Source organism: Mustelus asterias, unplaced genomic scaffold (genome assembly GCF_964213995.1).
Source record: "Mustelus asterias unplaced genomic scaffold, sMusAst1.hap1.1 HAP1_SCAFFOLD_4529, whole genome shotgun sequence".
In the NCBI taxonomy this organism is placed as follows: domain Eukaryota; kingdom Metazoa; phylum Chordata; class Chondrichthyes; order Carcharhiniformes; family Triakidae; genus Mustelus; species Mustelus asterias.
The window spans coordinates 1-17,212 of record NW_027594472.1 but is presented as its reverse complement, the minus strand read 5'-3'; the positions used below and the strand labels follow the sequence as shown (position 1 = coordinate 17,212).

Here is a 17,212-nt window from a genome sequence, read left to right as displayed (position 1 = left end):
AGCAGACTGGATGGGCCGAATGGCCTCATTGTGCTCTGGTATCTGACGGTCTATGAAGAGGATGGCCACTTGCAGCTCAGACCCGTCCATTCCAATCACCTCACTCTGCAGATGAAGGATCTGCGCGATCCCATGCACATTCTCATCGACGACTGCTGGCCTTCTTTCTTCACAGTCCCGGTCTTCAGGTCCAAAATCCGACCTGCCCCAAACGGGAGGGAGAGAGAGAAGAATGAAAAGCAATTTAACACCAAACGTCACTGCCGCCTCAAACACAAGCTTCTCCTGCCCCCACCACCTCCCTACCCCAAACCATTACCTCATTGTGTCAATTCCCCCCCCCGCTATCTCTGTAACCTCCTCCAGCCCCTACACCCCCTCCCTATCTCTGTAACCTCCTCCAGCCCCTACACCCCCTCCCTATCTCTGTAACCTCCTCCAGCCCCTACACCCCCTCCCTATCTCTGTAACCCCCTCCAGCCCCCACACCCCCTCCCCTTTCTCTGTAACCACCTCAAGCCCCAACACACCTTCCCTATCTCTGTAACCTCCTCCAACCCCTACACCCCCTCCCTATCTCTGTAACCTCCTCCAGCCCCTACACCCCCTCCCTATCTCTGTAACCTCCTCCAGCCCCTACACCCTCTCCCTATCTCTGTAACCCCCTCCAGCCCCTACACCCCCTCCCTATCTCTGTAACCTCCACCAGCCCCTACACCCCCTCCCTATCTCTGTAACCTCCACCAGCCCCTACACCCCCTCCCTATCTCTGTAACCTCCTCCAGTCCCTACACCCCCATCTCTGTAACCCCCTCCAGCCCCTACACCCCCTCCCTATCTCTGTAACCTCCTCCAGCCCCTCCCTATCTCTGTAGCCTTCTCCAGCTCCTACACCCCCTCCCTATCTCTGTAACCTCCTCCAGCCCCTACACGTCCTCCCTATCTCTGTAACCTCCTCCAGCCCCTACACCCCTCCCTATCTCTGTAACCTCCTCCAGCCCCTACACCCCTCCCTATCTCTGTAACCACCTCCAGCCCCTACACGGCCTCCCTATTTCTGTAACCTCCTCCAGCCCCTACACGGCCTCCCTATTTCTGTAATCTCCTCCAGCCCTACACCCGCCCCCCCCCCCCCCTCCCTATCTCTGTAACCCCCACCAACCCCTCCCTATCTCTGCCACCTCATACAGACCCCACACCCATGGGGAAAACGTACAGACTCCACACAGGCAGTGATCCAAGCCAGGAATTGGACCCGGGTCCCTGTCGCTGTGAGGCAGCAGTGCTCACCACTGTGCCGCCATGCCGTGCACGGTGTCAGGTCCTCCCCTCAGCCTCCGCCGCTCTGGAGAAAACAATCCTCGTTTGTCCAGCCTCTCCTTACAGCTCATACCCTCTAATCCAGGTGGCCAACCTCTTCTGCACCCTCTCCAAAGCCTCCCTGTAATGTGGCGACCAGAACAAACCTCTTCCGCGCCCTCTCCAAAGCCTCCCTGTAATGTGGCGACCAGAACAAACCTCTTCCGCGCCCTCTCCAAAGCCTCCCTGTAATGTGGCGACCAGAACAAACCTCTTCCGCGCCCTCTCCAAAGCCTCCCTGTAATGTGGCGACCAGAACAAACCTCTTCCGCGCCCTCTCCAAAGCCTCCCTGCCAGAACTGACCGCGATACTCTAAGTGCGGCCTGACCTTCCCTGCCCGGCCGCTGCCACCCTTACCCGTCATGGCGTTCTCGGAGGTGGAGAGCTGCTCCCGCAGCTTGTCCACGTCGTCGGGGTGGACCTGGTCGTACAGGGTGCTGCCGAACCACTCCGTCTGCGGCTGGTTCAGCACCGGGGTCACCGAGTCCGACACGTAGATAACCTTGCCCGTCTCACACGCCACCACGAAGAGGAATCCGTCCGCCGCTTCCAAGATCAGGTGCTTCAACTCCTGGGGTGCGGAGAAAGAAAAATCCCGTCAACTCCAGGTGCCCAGCAGGGGAAGCGCTCCGATTCTCCCCACACCCCTCCGCAAAGCCCCATTCCGGGGAACAAATGCAGGACCTTGCCACAAGGCCTATATCACACTCGTGAATTAAAGTAGAACGGTCACATCTTTCTCGGGTAGAAAAGGGGACAAGGTAAGTAGTCTGACAACACCAGGCTAAAGTCCAACAGGTTTTTTTGGTATCACGAGCTTTCGGAGCGCTGCTCCTTCATCAGGTGAGCGGAGAGGTAGGTTTCACAAGCACGGCATATAGAGGCCAAGACACAATTGCACGATAATGGACACAGTGAAGAAGGGAACGGGTTAACGAACTTTGTAACACTTAAGATTTGTGCAAAGCATTGAAACCTGAACTTTGTAATACTTAGAGATTTGTGAGAAGCATTGTAGAACTTGTTTTCGTGTCTGTAGAACTTGTTTTCATGTATCCAAAAACAGATAAGAGAAGCAGTTGATCCTGCTGTTGTAGCTAATTGTGTTCAGGAATGTGGCTGACCCAGCTGGAATAATCTTGTCCATTTTGTGTTCTTTTATATTATGTACTTTTGTTTAACACAGTGTCGCTTACATGTATGCCTTCTGTGATCGTATAATACTGGATTCATGTATATTCATTATATATTATTGATCCTTACCGATATAAATTGTTATATAGGCCCCTGTATTTCAGTTAACTTGTTTATGTAAACTTATAATCTTGTGTGCTGGATAAATGAACCGCGGGTGTCTGCCACATAGAGGCGACAGAACAGATAGTCGCAGCCTTGAGAAGGCCACGATTACACGGACTACACGAAGGACGGAACTGCCGAAGCAGCAATAATCATAGAAATCATAGAAACCCGACAGTGCAGAAGGAGGCCATTCGGCCCATCGAGTCTGCACCGACCACAATCCCACCCAGGCCTTAGCCCCACATATTTACCCACTAATCCCTCTAACCTACGCATCTCAGGACTCTAAGGGGCAATTTTTAACCTGGCCAATCAACCTAACCCGCACATCTTTGGACTGTGGGAGGAAACCGGAGCACCCGGAGGAAACCCACACAGACACGAGGAGAATGTGCAAACTCCACACAGACAGTGACCCGAGCTGGGAATCGAACCCGGGACCTTGGAGCTGTGAAGCAGCAGGGCTAACCACTGTGCCACCGTGCCGTTTTTATTATCACTCCCACAATCGTGAGAAAATGCAGACGTGACCAGGGGCGAAAATATATAAATATTTGCTCTTAACAGTGATTCGGGGAGAAGTCTGGAGACCGCGTTAGGAATCGGACTTCTCCCACAAGCTTGTGAAAATAAACCACTGTACTTTGACTCACGACTAGTCTCAGAGATATTATTTACCTACAACACACAGCATATAGAGGCCAAGACACAATCGCACGATGATGGTTGGAATGAGAGTCTTTACAGGTAATTAAGTCTTTACAGGTACAGACAGAGCGAGCGGAGAGAGGGATAATCACAGATTAAAGAGATGTGAATGGTCTCAAGCCAGGACAGTTCGTTTATTTATTAGTGTCACAAGTCCACTTACACTAACACGGCAATGGGGTTACTGCGAAAATCCCCTAGTTGCCACATTCCGGCACCTGTTCAGGTACACAGAGGGAGAATTTAGCACGGCCAATGCACCTAACCAGCAAGTCTTTCGGACTGTGGGAGGAAACCGGAGCACCCGGAGGAAACCCACGCAGACACGGGGAGAATGTGCAAACTCCACCACAGACAGTGACCCAAACCGGGAATCGAACCCGGGTCCCTGGCGCTGTGAGGCAGCAGTGCTAACCCGCCGTGCCATCCAAAGATGTGCATTGCCCGTCCCTAGTGGTCCGAGGGCAACTGCTCTCCGAAGTGGCCCAGGAGGCCACTGGCAAGTTCAAAGGGCCAACCGGGGATAGCAATAAATGCTGGCCAACCAGAGACGCCCATGTCCCACGGATGAATAAGTAAGAAGTCTGACAACGCCAGGTTCAAGTCCAGCAGGTTTATTTGGAATCACGAGCTTTCGGGACACTGCGCCTTCATCAGGTGAGCGGAGAGGTAGGTTTCACAAACACGGCAGATAGAGACCCAAGACCTAATTGCACGATAATGAACACGGCTTAGAGGGGCCAGGACACAACTATAAGATAATTACAGATTGAAATGTGAAGAATGGTTGGAATGCAAGTCTTTACAGATACTGACAGTGTGAGTGGAGAGAGGGATAATTACACGTCCATGATACTGCAATTGTGTCTTGGCCTCTATACGCCGTGTTTGTGAAACCTACCTCTCCGCTCACCTGATGAAGGAACAGTGCTCCGAAAACTTGGAATTTATTACTGTCACATGTATTGGGACATCCTTCTCTCCGAGAGCAGTCTCTCTTTATAAATGCTCTGAGCCCGTTTTTATTGTCACTCCCACAAATACGACTGCAAGAAGTCTCACGATGCCAGGTTCAAGTCCAACGGGTTTATTTGGGATCACGAGCTTTTGGAGCGCTGCCCCTTCATCAGGTGAGTCACGGAGCAGCGCTGCAAAAGCTCGTGCTACCAAATAAATCTGTGGGACCTCAACCTGGTGTTGTGAGACTTCTTACTGCGCCCACCCCAGTCCAACGCCGGCATCTCCACATCATGCGGGACATAGGTTTAAGGCGCGTGGGGGAATAGTTTAGAGGAGACGTGCGAGGTAAGTTTTCTTTTACACAGAGGGTGGTGAATGTCTGGAACCCGCTGCCCGGGGAGGGGGTGGGAGCAGGTACGATCGCGGCATTTAAGGGGCAACTAGACGAATACATGAATAGCATGGAAACGGAAGGATACGGACTCTGAGTGCGTACGGTTTTAGTTTAGGCAAGCAGCATTATCGGCGCAGGAGGGCCGAAGGGCCTGTTCCTGTGGTGTACTGTTCACTGGGATATTCAGCAATGCCAAGGTTAATCATCAATGGCCCAGTGGTATTATCGCTAGACTATTCATCCAGAAACTCAGCTAATGTTCTGGGAGACCTGGGTTCGAATCCCGCCACGGCAGATGGTGGAATTTGAATTCAATTAAAAATATCTGGAATTAAGAATCTACTGATGACCCATTGTCGGAAAAACCAATCTGGTTCCCTTTAGGGAAGGAAATCTGCCGTCCTTACCCCGGTCTGGCCTACATTGTGACTCCAGAGCTACACAGCAATGTGGTTCATAAGAGATCGGAGCAGAATGAGGCCACTCGGCCCATCGGGTCCACTCCGCCATTCGATCAGGGCTGATGTTCTCCTCATCCCCATTTTCCTGTTCTCCCCGTAACCCTTCACCCCCATTCCCAATTAAAAACCTGTCTAACTCCCCCCTTAAATGTACTCACTGTCCCAGCATCCTCTGCACTTTGGGGGGCAGCGAATTCCACAGATTCACAACCCTTTGGGGGAAGTAGTTTCTCCCCCAACTCTGTTTTAAATTTGCTGCCCCTTATCCTGAGACTATGACTTCCAACTGCCCTCCAAGGGCAACTAGGGATGGGTGGCACGGTGGTTAGCACTGCTGCCTCGCAGCGCCAGGGACCCGGGTTCAATCCTGGCCTCAGGTGACCGTGTGTGGAGTTTGCACATTTTCCCAAGGTCTGCGTGGGTTTCTTCCGGGTGATCTGGTTTCCTCCCACACTCTGAAGATGTGCAGGTTAGGTGGATTGGCCAAGCTAAATTGCCCCTTAGTGTCCAAAGATGTGCAGGTTAGGTGGATTGGCCATGCTAAATTGCCCCTTAGTGTCCAAAGATGTGCAGGTTAGGTGGATTGGCCATGCTAAATTGTCCCTTAGTGTCCAAAGATGCGCAGGTTAGGGGGATTGGCCGTGCTAAATTGTGCCTTAGTGTCCAAAGATGTGCAGGTTAGGTGGATTGGCCGAGCTAAATTGCCCCTTAGTGTCCAAAGATGTGCAGGTTAGGGGGATTGGCTGTGCTAAATTGCCCCTTAGTGTCCAAAGATGTGCAGGTTAGGTGGATTGGCCATGCTAAATTGTCCCTTAGTGTCCAAAGATGTGTAGGTTAGGTAGGTTGGCCAGGCTAATTTCTGCATTAGTGTCCAAAGATGTGCAGGTTAGGTGGATTGGCTGTGCTAAATTGTCCCTTAGTTTCCAAAGATGTGCAGGTTAGGTGGATTGGCCATGCTAAATTGCCCCTTAGTGTCCAAAGATGTGTAGGTTAGGTGGATTGGCCATGCTAAATTGCCCCTTAGTGTCCAAAGGTGTGTAGGTTAGGTAGGTTGGCCAGGCTAATTTCTGCATTAGTGTCCAGAGATGTGCGGGTTGGGTGGATTGACCATGCTAAATTGCCCCTTAGTCTCAGGGGGATTAGGAGGGTAAATATTTGGAGTTAAGGGGATAGGACTTGGGTGGGATTGTGGTCAGTGCAGGCTCGATGGGTCAAACGGTCTCCTTCTGCACTGTAGGGATTCTATGGAATAAATGCTGGCTTTATCCAGCGACACCCACGCCCCACGAATGAATAAATTTAAAAATCCACCTGAGCCCCGCCACTCCTGGCGAGAGGGCTGGCCCCAGGGCGCCCGCCCCTCTCCTCCAGCCCGCTTACCTGGTCGGTGAGGAAGGAGGGCTTGTACGTGCCGTCAGCCGAGGTGTTGCCCGTGCCTCGGAGCGACTTCATGTGGGAGACGGCCATGCGCAGGATGGTCAGCTTGTCCGGCTTGCGGGCCAAGGCGCTGCAGGTGGGCACCATGTCGGACAGCTCTGTGATGTACGCCGTCATCTTGTTGCGCCGGCGACGCTCGATCTCGCTGTGGTTCTCCCTGGGGAGGCGAAAAGCAGGGGTTTGGTTTGGGGGCGAAACGGGAATGGGGGCAAGAGGGCACGAGGGAGGAAAAGGTATCCCGCCTTTCTCTGGCGCCTGTCCACAGTCAACAAGAGGTTTTTTTTTGGGGTTGCGCGCTGGCTTTCGTAACGTGGGAACCGCCGCACAGCAAGATCCCACCAACACCAACATGATTGGGATCAGAATGGGCCCTCCCCGCACCACCGCCACCCCCCCCACACTGGACTTGAACACAGTGGGGAGAAGTCGCCTCGATCCCGAGTCCCCAGGAGGGGGTGGCGAGCCTCAAGTGTCCATAAGACATAGGAGCAGAATTAGGCCACTCGGCCCATCGAGTCTGCCCCACCATTCAATCATGGCTGATATTTTTCTCATCCCCATAACCCCTGATCCCTTTATTAATCAAGAACCTATCTATCTTTGTCTTAAAGACACTCAATGACCCGGCCTCCACAGCCTTCTGCGGCAAAGACTTCCACAGATTCACCACTCTCTGGCTGAAGAAATTCCTCCTCATCTCTGTTTTAAAGGATCGTCCCTTTAGCCTGAGGTTGTGCCTCTGGTTCTAGTTTTTCCCACTAGTGGAAACATCCTCTCCAGGCCTCTCGGTATCCTATGAGTTTCAGTAAGAATCCACCCCTCCCCCCATCTTTCTAAACTCCCGAGTACAGACCCAGAGTCCTCAACCGTCACTCATACAACAAGCTCTTCATTCCAGGGATCACTCTTGTGAACCTCCTCTGGACCCTTTCCAAGGCCGGCACATCCTTCCTTAGATACGGGGCCCCAAAACTGCTCACAACACTCCAAAATGGAGTCTGACCAGTGTCAGCTCCCCCTTTTGTACTGTCCCCAAAGGGGCCCGAATATGCAAGGAATCAGTAGCACGGGGGGGAAGACATCATTCCACCTAGCACCCACCCGCCCTCCTCCACCCCCCCCAGGCCCGGCTGTGAGAGGGGGGGGGGGGGGGGGGGGGGGGGGCGGCCCAGGCCCAGCTGTGGGGGGGGGGGGCTGGGGTGTCGGTGGCATAGGCGCTATTACCTTGCAAATCTTTCTTTGTCATTGGAGCCTTGATCGTCATCGCACCTAGACAGAAACACCACAGGTTAAGTCGAGTAAGCCCCGCACGTCCGATGCCTTTAAGCTGCCCTATTTCCCCACATGGCAACACTTGTATAGTGTGCCCACCTCTGCCCGCGAACCTGCCGTGGTGGCTTTTCTGTCGTGTTGGGCGGCACGGTAGCACAGTGGTTAGCACTGCTGCTTCACAGCTCCAGGGTCCCGGGTTCGATTCCCGGCTCGGGTCACTGTCTGTGTGGAGTTTGCACATTCTCCTCGTGTCTGCGTGGGTTTTCTCCGGGTGCTCCGGTTTCCTCCCACAGTCCAAAGATGTGCGGGTTAGGTTGATTGGCCAGGTTAAAAAATTGCCCCATAGAGTCCTGGGATGTGTAGGTTAGAGGGATTAGCGGGTAAAATATGTGGGGGGAGGGCCTGGGTAGGATTGTGGTCGGTGCAGACTCGATGGGCCGAGTGGCCTCCTTCTGCACTGTAGGGTTTCTATGATTTCTATGTGTTATTATAATGCTGGAAAATCTCAGCAGGTCTGACTTCTGATTTGATTTATTGCCGCATGTATTAGTATTCATCGAGCTTCAGGTTTTTAGGTGTCCAGATCACCAACAACCTGTCCTGGTCCCCCCCACTCCGACACTATAGTTAAGAAAGCCCCACCAACGCCTCTACTTTCTCAGAAGACTAAGGAAATTTGGCATGTCAGCTACGACTCTCACCAACTTTTACAGATGCACCATAGAAAGCGTTCTTTCTGGTTGTATCACAGCTTGGTCTGGGGCTCCTGCTCTGCCCAAGACCGCAAGAAACTACAAAAGGTCGTGAATGTAGCCCAATCCCATCACGCAAACCAGCCTCCCATCCATTGACTCTGTCTACACTTCCCACTGCCTCGGGGAAAAGCAGCCAGCATAATCAAGGACCCCCACGCACCCCGGACATTCTCTCTTCCACCTTCTTCCGTCGGGAAAAAGATACAAAAGTCTGAGGTCACGCACCGACCGACTCAAGAACAGCTTCTTCCCTGCTGCTGTCAGACTTTTGAATGGACCTACCTCGCATTAAGTTGATCTTTCTCTACACCCTAGCTATGACTGTAACACTATATTCTGCACCCTCTCCTTTCCTTCTCTATGAACGGTATGCTTTGTCTGTACAATGCGCAAGAAACAATACTTTTCACTGTATCCCAATACATGTGACAATAATAAATCAAATCAAACAGTGAAGTAGTGTTTCTTGTGCACTATATAGATAAAGCATACTGTTCATAGAGTACATAGATTTGATTTGTCACATGTATTGGGACACAGTGAAAAGTATTGTTTCTCGCGCATTATACAAAGCATACCGTTCATAAAGAAGGAAAGGAGAGAGTGCAGAATGTAGTGTTACAGTCATAGCTAGGGTGTAGAGAAAGATCAGCTTAATGCGAGGTCGGTCCATTCAAAAGTCTGACAGCAGCAGGGAAGAAGCTGTTCTTGAGTCGGTTGGTACGTGACGTCAGACCTTTGTATCTTTTTCCCGACGGAAGAAGGTGGAAGAGAGAATGTCCGGGGTGTGTCGGGGGGCCCTTGATTATGCCGGCTGCTTTTCCCCGAGGCAGCGTAGACGGAGTCAATGGATGGGAGGCTGGTTTGCGTGTTGGGACTGGGCTACGTTCGCGACCCTTTGTAGTTTCTTGGGCAGAGCAGGAGCCCATAACCAAACTGTGGTATCTCACGGCATCTGTGGCAAGAGAGCAAAGCTGGCCTACCGAGAGAACAGAGCTCCATCAGAGCTCTGGCGAAAGGTCATCCAAAAGGCAAGGCACCCTGGCTGGACGACCTTTGAGCGATTTGGACTGGCGTACAAACAGCAGGGGGCGAATAAAAGCCCAGACTAGATGAAGCATGAAGCAGGGAGCGATCCTTTGCTGCAGTGTAGGTTTATTTACACGTCTGCTTCCTGCAGAGCAACGCAGGGCCCCGGCAGTCCGTCTTTACAAATGCTCCAGGTATTTAAGCAATGCTCTTCAGGTGTGCGTCAGCACAATGCAATTAACATACCATCATCATGGGGGGAATGCGTGGAATTGGGTGACATCAGAGGGATGGAACGGAGAGAAGGATGGCATGATGAGATAGGGCAGTCATGCGAACTATGGAAATAGGAATGGGATGGCTATGGCATGAGAACGATGGACCCGGGTTCGAATCCCGCCACGGCAGATTTGAATTCGATTTTAAAAAATCTGGAATTAAGAATCTACCGATGACCCATTGTGGAACAAACCCATCTGGTTCCCTTTAGGGAAGGAAATCTGCCGTCCTTACCCCGGTCTGGCCTACATGTGACTCCAGAGCCACAGCAATGTGGTTGATTCTCAACTGCCCCTCCAAGGGCAACTAGGGATGGGCAGTAACTGCTGGTCCATCCAGCGACGCCCGTGTCCCACAAATGAATAAAAGTTACCATGGCCAATCCACCTAACCTGCACATCTTTGGACACTAAGGGGCAATTTAGCACGGCCAATCCATCTAACCTGCACACCTCTGGACACCAAGGGACAATTTAGCACGGCCAATCCCCCTAACCTGCACATCTTTGGACACTAAGGGGCAATTTAGCACGGCCAATCCCCCTAACCTGCACATCTTTGGACACTAAGGGGCAATTTAGCATGGCCAATCCATCTAACCTGCACACCTCTGGACACCAAGGGACAATTTAGCACGGCCAATCCCCCTAACCTGCACATCTTTGGACACTAAGGGGCAATTTAGCACGGCCAATCCCCCTAACCTGCACATCTTTGGACACTAAGGGGCAATTTAGCATGGCCAATCCCCCTAACCTGCACATCTTTGGACACTAAGGGGCAATTTAGCATGGCCAATCCCCCTAACCTACACATCTTTGGACACTAAGGGGCAATTTAGCATGGCCAATCCACCTAACCCGCACATCTTTGGACTGTGGGAGGAAACCGGAGCACCCGGAGGAAACCCACGCAGACACGGCGAAAACGTGCAGACTCCGCACAGACAGTGACCCAAGTCGGGAATTGAACCCGGGTCCCTGGCGCTGTGAGGCAGCAGTGCTAACCACTGTGCCACCCAAGCCATCCAGGCTCGAAACGTTGGCTCTATTCTCTCTGCACAGACGCTGTCAGACCCACTCAGATTTTCCATTCCTATTGCATTCCAATGGTGAGGGATGGGGAGAGTTAAGGGCACGCTGTTGTAATTGTTCTCAAGTTAGTCTTTGTAAAATTATAAAACAATTGTCAAAAAACTAAGAGCAGAAAACATTACATGGTCTTTCCTTTTAAGAAAAGGTAGTTTTTTTTCCTGTACTGAGGAGAAGCAGGTGCATGGAGTACACAGACTGAAACATCGTGTCACGAGCCTAGGCGACAAAGATTGTTTTTTAATTTTAACCAGTTTAATCTAGGCATTTGAATAGCAGCAGCCTATCCGATTTGAAGTTGACGTTTTGGTAACCGGGGAACCAATCCTCTTGTGGGGATTTTTCAGATGCCATCAGGGGTATAAAAGACGCAGCTCCCAGCTCCAAACGGCCAGACAGCCAGCCACTGCATAGCGAGAGAGACACACTGGCAGCAACTGTCTCCAACAGTGTAATAGCCACACTTATGTCTTAAAAGAAAGCCTCATCTCAATCGGAGAGGTACCAACAGAAGATAGTGAAAATAGAAGGTAGAACATTCCGGAAGACGACAAACCTGGTTTTGCGAATGCCTCGAAGTTGTACATTTTTCGTTCATAATTGGAACATTATTGGGTTTGGATTGGAATTCGATTTATCTAAACAGCATTCCATCAGAATCGGGTTTTATTCAGTTTGTTAATAGTTTGGTTAACCTGTTCACTGTCAGTTAGATAAATAAAGTGTTACTTATTGCCTTTGCAGAGGGAGTCTCTGGTAGTTATTTTGACCACTAAAAGTTGCTGAAGTGCAGATAATCCCCCTTCGCACACGCACATTAACAGATTATAAAGGGAGGTGTTCCTCGGAGTGGTTGAGTCAGTTCTCAGAGAGTAGAACAATCTTCCCCCTTCATAACCAAATACTGATACCAGCTTCTCCGCTGGCAAGGCTTTGCCAGTGGTTGATAAGTATGAAAGTGGAGTTACACTGACCTTGGAAACTTGCTGCTACTCTCCCCATCGTCGTCATCATCAAAATCGAGTCTAGAAAGGACAAACAATCGATGAACGATTCCTGCCACAACAGGATGCTGACGGAAGAATTCCACATATTAACAACTTCACACCCCCCCTCTCTCGCGCTAACCCTCAATCCTTGCCTCCACCAAGGAATAAACTTTCACCGCATGCTCTCCCAGCACCACAGCAAGTTTTGAAAGCCTCCTACAGATTCCTCCTCAAGATGGCTTTTCACTGGGATAAGAAAACTAACTTTAAGCTTTACAGTGAATTGACGAATAGGTAAGTGTATTTAACAAAACCCTGAAAGGACAAACATGCCCAATGTATTCTGACACTCTTATCACCTTGGCTTTGCTTGTGCACGTCAAGGTGACTGATGAATGATCCCCGGTATTCTATATATAAACCCCACCCCCCTCGATTAGATTCCAGTCAGTAACTCACTCCCGGGTATCTGTTATTCTATATATAAACCACCCCGAACCCCTCGATTAGATTCCAGCCCCCGAACCTCTCGATTAGATTCCAGTCTGTAACTCACTCCCGGGTATCTGTTATTCTATATATAAACCACCCCAAACCCCTCGATTAGATTCCAGCCCCCAAACCTCTCGATTAGATTCCAGTCTGTAACTCACTCCCGGGTATCTGTTATTCTATATATAAACCACCCCAAACCCCTCGATTAGATTCCAGCCTGTAACTCACTCCCGGGTATCTGTTATTCTATATATAAACCACCCCGAACCTCTCGATTAGATTCCAGGCTGTAACTCACTCCCGGGTATCTGTTATTCTATATATAAACCATCCCGAACCCCTCGATTAGATTCCAGTCTGTAACTCACTCCCGGGTATCTGTTATTCTGTATATAAACCACCCCGAACCCCTCGATTAGATTCCAGTCTGTAACTCACTCCCGGGTATCTGTTATTCTATATATAAACCACCCCGAACCCCTCGATTAGATTCCAGTCTGTAACTCACTCCCGGGTATCTGTGTTAAAAGCTGCTCCTTGTAATCTAGCAGTGAGTCAAAGCCTCCTTACCCTGGGTGTCTTTTGGTCGGTCGGGACACTATTCCCCCACTGGGCTGGGGCTGTGCTCCCGCTCCGGGCCTCCCAGTCATCGACACACCCAGCGGCCCTCCGATCTCCGAAGCCATTTCTGCAACTTGGAAAAGAAAAGTCGACGTGAGTGCACGTGGGGAAACACCTGCCTCGCCAATGGGAAAGAATCCCTGCAGCGCAGAAAGAGGCCATTCGGCCCATCGAGCCTGCACTGATTCTCCGAAACAACACCCCGCCAAGCCCCTGCCCTCCGCACTATACCCGCAATCCCGCAGGGAGCTAATATCCAATCTGCTGGGAGGTGTACACAGCACGGGCACGGCACCCCTTGTGGTCGGAGGCGTGTATCACAGCTTTCCGCTGATAGGAAACGATCCAGAATTTTGGCTCAGAAATTGTCACATCACCACGGTTTGAGGCAGGGCCCATCTCCCAAAGGACAGCACACAGTCAGACAATCATAGAATCCCTACAGTGCAGGAGGAGGCCATTCAGCCCATCCAACCTGCACTGACCACAATCCCATCCTTGTATTAACCTTGCGAGTCCCCCTGACACAAGGGGACAATTTAGCATGGCCAATCCCCCTAACCTGCACATCCTTGGACACTAAGGGACAATTTAGCATGGCCAATCCACCTAACCCGCACATCCTTGGACACTAAGGGACAATTTAGCATGGCCAATCCACCTAACCTGCACATCCTTGGACACTAAGGGACAATTTAGCATGGCCAATCCACCTAACCTGCACATCTTTGGACACTAAGGGACAATTTAGCATGGCCAATCCACCTAACCTGCACATCCTTGGACACTAAGGGACAATTTAGCATGGCCAATCCACCTAACCGGCACATCTTTGGACACTAAGGGACAATTTAGCATGGCCAATCCACCTAACCTGCACATCCTTGGACACTAAGGGACAATTTAGCATGGCCAATCCACCTAACCTGCACATCCTTGGAAACTAAGGGGCAATTTAGCATGGCCAATCCACCTAACCTACATATCTTTGGCACAGTGGTTAGCACTGCTGCCTCACAGCACCAGGGACGTGGGTTCGATTCCCGGCTCGGGTCACCGTCTGTGTGGAGTCTGCACGTTCCCCCCGTGTCTGCATGGGTTTCCTCCGGGTGCTCCGGTTTCCTCCCACAGTCCGAAAGATGTATCGGTCAGGTGGATTGGCCGTGCTAAATTGACCCTAGTAACAGGGCATTAGTGCGGTAAATATGTGTGGTTACAGGAATAGGCCCTGGGTGGGATTGTGGTGGGTGCAGACTCGATGGGCCGAATGGCCTCCTTCTGCTCTGTAGGGCTTCTTCTATAATTCTAATTTACCACAGCCAATCCACCTAACCTGCACATCTTTGGACACTAAGGGGCAATTTAGCATTGCCAATCCACCTAACCTGCACATCTTTGGAGTGTGGGAGGAAACCGGAGCACCTGGAGGAAACCCACGCAGACACGGGGAGAACGTGCAGACTCCACACAGACAGTGACCCGAGCCGGGTATCGAACCCGGGTCCCCTTTGCTCCTTTTGACAGGCAACGTATACAAGATAGCTGAACTCCAATGAAAGACTGGAGATGGCAGTTCAGGGGTTAAAGAGTTGAGGCTCCGAGCGACACCTTCCCCAGCTAGTCACGTCCCGAAAGCTCCTGAGGCAGAATTCCTCTCAACCGAGGAACTGGAGGAATCTCACAACTTGACCAGCCTGATCACCTCACAGAAGCTGTGAAAGGTTTGTCTCAAAGTTGCTGAGTGTGTCTTTTGCCTCATTCTTTTAACAATCCTCTTAAAAATTATCCGGTGCTTTTTTTAAACCTTGTCTCGACTGAACCAAAGTTAAATGCCTGGTTTCAGGGGATGGAAAGTAATTAGGTTCCACTGTCCATTTGACATAAATATATCCAAACCAAACATGGGTGAGTCACCATCTCACAGGACGGGAAAACAGGCTCAAGGGGCTGAATGGCCTCCTCCTATACCTACAATCCTGTGACGGAGATCGGAAGGTACTAATATCGCCAACCAGTTAATCAGCCTATCCTACTGATCCTTTCACCCTCTGCATGTTTATCTGGCTTCCCTCGAGATGTATCTTTGTGATTCATCTCCCCCAACACCCAACAGGAGAGCGAGTCCCACATTCTCCCCCCACTCCCCCGTGGGAGTGAGTCCCACTTTCTCCCCACTCTCTCGTGGGAGCGAGTCCCACATTCTCCCCCTCTCCCAACAGGGGAGCGAGTCCCACATTCTCCCCCTCTCCCAACAGGGGAGCGAGTCCCACACTCTCCCCCCACTCCCCCCGTGGGAGCAAGTCCCACATTCTCCCCCACTCCCCTCCTGGGAGCGAGTCCCACATTCTCCCCCACTCCCCGCTATGGTAGCAAGTCCCACATTCTCCCCCCACTCCCCCCGTGGGAGCAAGTCCCACATTCTCCCCCCACGGGAGCAAGTCCCACATTCTCCCCCTACTCCCCTGTGTGGGAGCGAGTCCCACATTCTCCCCCCACTCCCCTCGTGGGACCGAGTCCCACATTCTCCCTCCACTCCCCCCGTGGGAGCGAGTCCCACATTCTCCCCCACTCCCCCGTGGGAGTGAGTCCCACATTCTCCCCGCTCCCCCCGTGGGAGTGAGTCCCACATTCTCCCCACTCCCCCCGTGGGAGCGAGTTCCACATTCTCCCCCACTCCCCCGTGGGAGTGAGTCCCACATTCTCCCCCACTCCCCCCGTGGGAGTGAGTCCCACATTCTCCCCCACTCCCCTGTGGGTGCGAGTCCCACATTCTCCCCCACTCCCCTGCGTGGGAGCGAGTCCCACATTCTCCCCCACGGGAGCGAGTCCCACATTCTCCCCCGTGGGAGCGAGTCCCACATTCTCCCCCGTGGGAGCAAGTCCCACATTCTCCCCCACTCTCCGGAATCCAGGATCCTGGCCCTGCCATTCCAACAGATCACCGTCAATGTCTCGAGTCCATCGACCCACCCAGTGTCTGTAAACACCTGCCTCACAAAATCTGTCAATCAAAATTTTCAACTGACCTCCCCCAGCCTCAACCCCTTTTTCAGAGGGTGTGTGTTCCAGATTTCGAGAGAGGAAGTGCTTCCTGATTAGGCCCCCTGAACGGCCTGGCTCCCATTTGAAGGTTCTCCCCCGGCCCCCGCTCCTTGTTCTGGAATCTCCCCACCCAGCCCTGCGCAGCAGAGGAAATATAGTTTCTCTCCATCGCCTCTATCACATCATTTAATCCTCTTAAAGTAAAGCTTATTTATTAGTGTCACAAGTCGGCATACATTAACAGCGCAATGAAGTTACTGTGAAAATCCCCCTAGTCGCCACACTCCGATTCGGGTTACACTGAGGGAGAATTTAGCACGGCCGATGCACCCTAACCAGCACGTCTTTCAGACCGTGGGAGGAAACCGGAGCACCCGGAGGAAACCCACGCAGACACGGGGAGAACGTGCAGACTCCGCACAGACAGTGACCCGAGCCGGGAATCGAACCCGGGTCCCTGGCGTTGTGAGGCTGCAGTGCTAACCCACTGTGCTACTTGCCACCCCTTGATTAGATCAGCCCCTTAATCTCCCGTACTCGAGGGGATTACAAGCCGAGTATGTGCGATCAGTCCTCAGAATTCAACCCTGGCATGGTTCCGGTCAACCCACACTGCACCCCACCCACCCCTCCCCGCCGAGGGCCAGTATATCCTCGCTGAGACACAGAGCCCAGGACTGAACTCTAGCAGGGATCGGAGGACAGCTTTATAAAGCGGAAGCATCCTCCCTTCCCCGTTTTGTGTTCCAGCGTCGAGCTAAGAGCCCATTTGAATCTCCCTCCTTCTCCGAAGTCCCGGGTCTCTCGCCATTTCAAAAACAGATGCCAAATCATGGGACAACACCCAAGGCTGAGAACACCACGTCAAACTCTGATCTTTTCTTGTACACAGCCACGCCAGAGGAACTCAGAAGCGGAGCGGGGTTGGCGGATTGGAGTCTGGGCAAGACCAGGAGGCACAGAGCTGGTCAGAAAAGTCAAGATGTGGAGATGCCGCTCCCACGGGAGGAGTGGGGG

The 17,212-nt window shown here is 51.9% G+C and overlaps 1 protein-coding gene across 1 annotated transcript; it reads right to left on the bottom strand.

The window, feature by feature from the left end:
• Nucleotides 1-95: 95 nt before the first annotated feature.
• LOC144491134 (aryl hydrocarbon receptor nuclear translocator-like) lies at nt 96-13,222 on the bottom strand. Its single transcript, XM_078208812.1, has 6 exons — nt 13,103-13,222; nt 12,023-12,073; nt 7,847-7,891; nt 6,566-6,779; nt 1,718-1,931; nt 96-202 (listed from the first exon to the last, which is right to left on the bottom strand). Exons 1-6 carry the CDS (start codon nt 13,216-13,218, stop codon nt 96-98), a joined length of 747 nt encoding a protein of 248 aa, XP_078064938.1. The 5' UTR covers nt 13,219-13,222.
• Nucleotides 13,223-17,212: the final 3,990 nt, after the last annotated feature.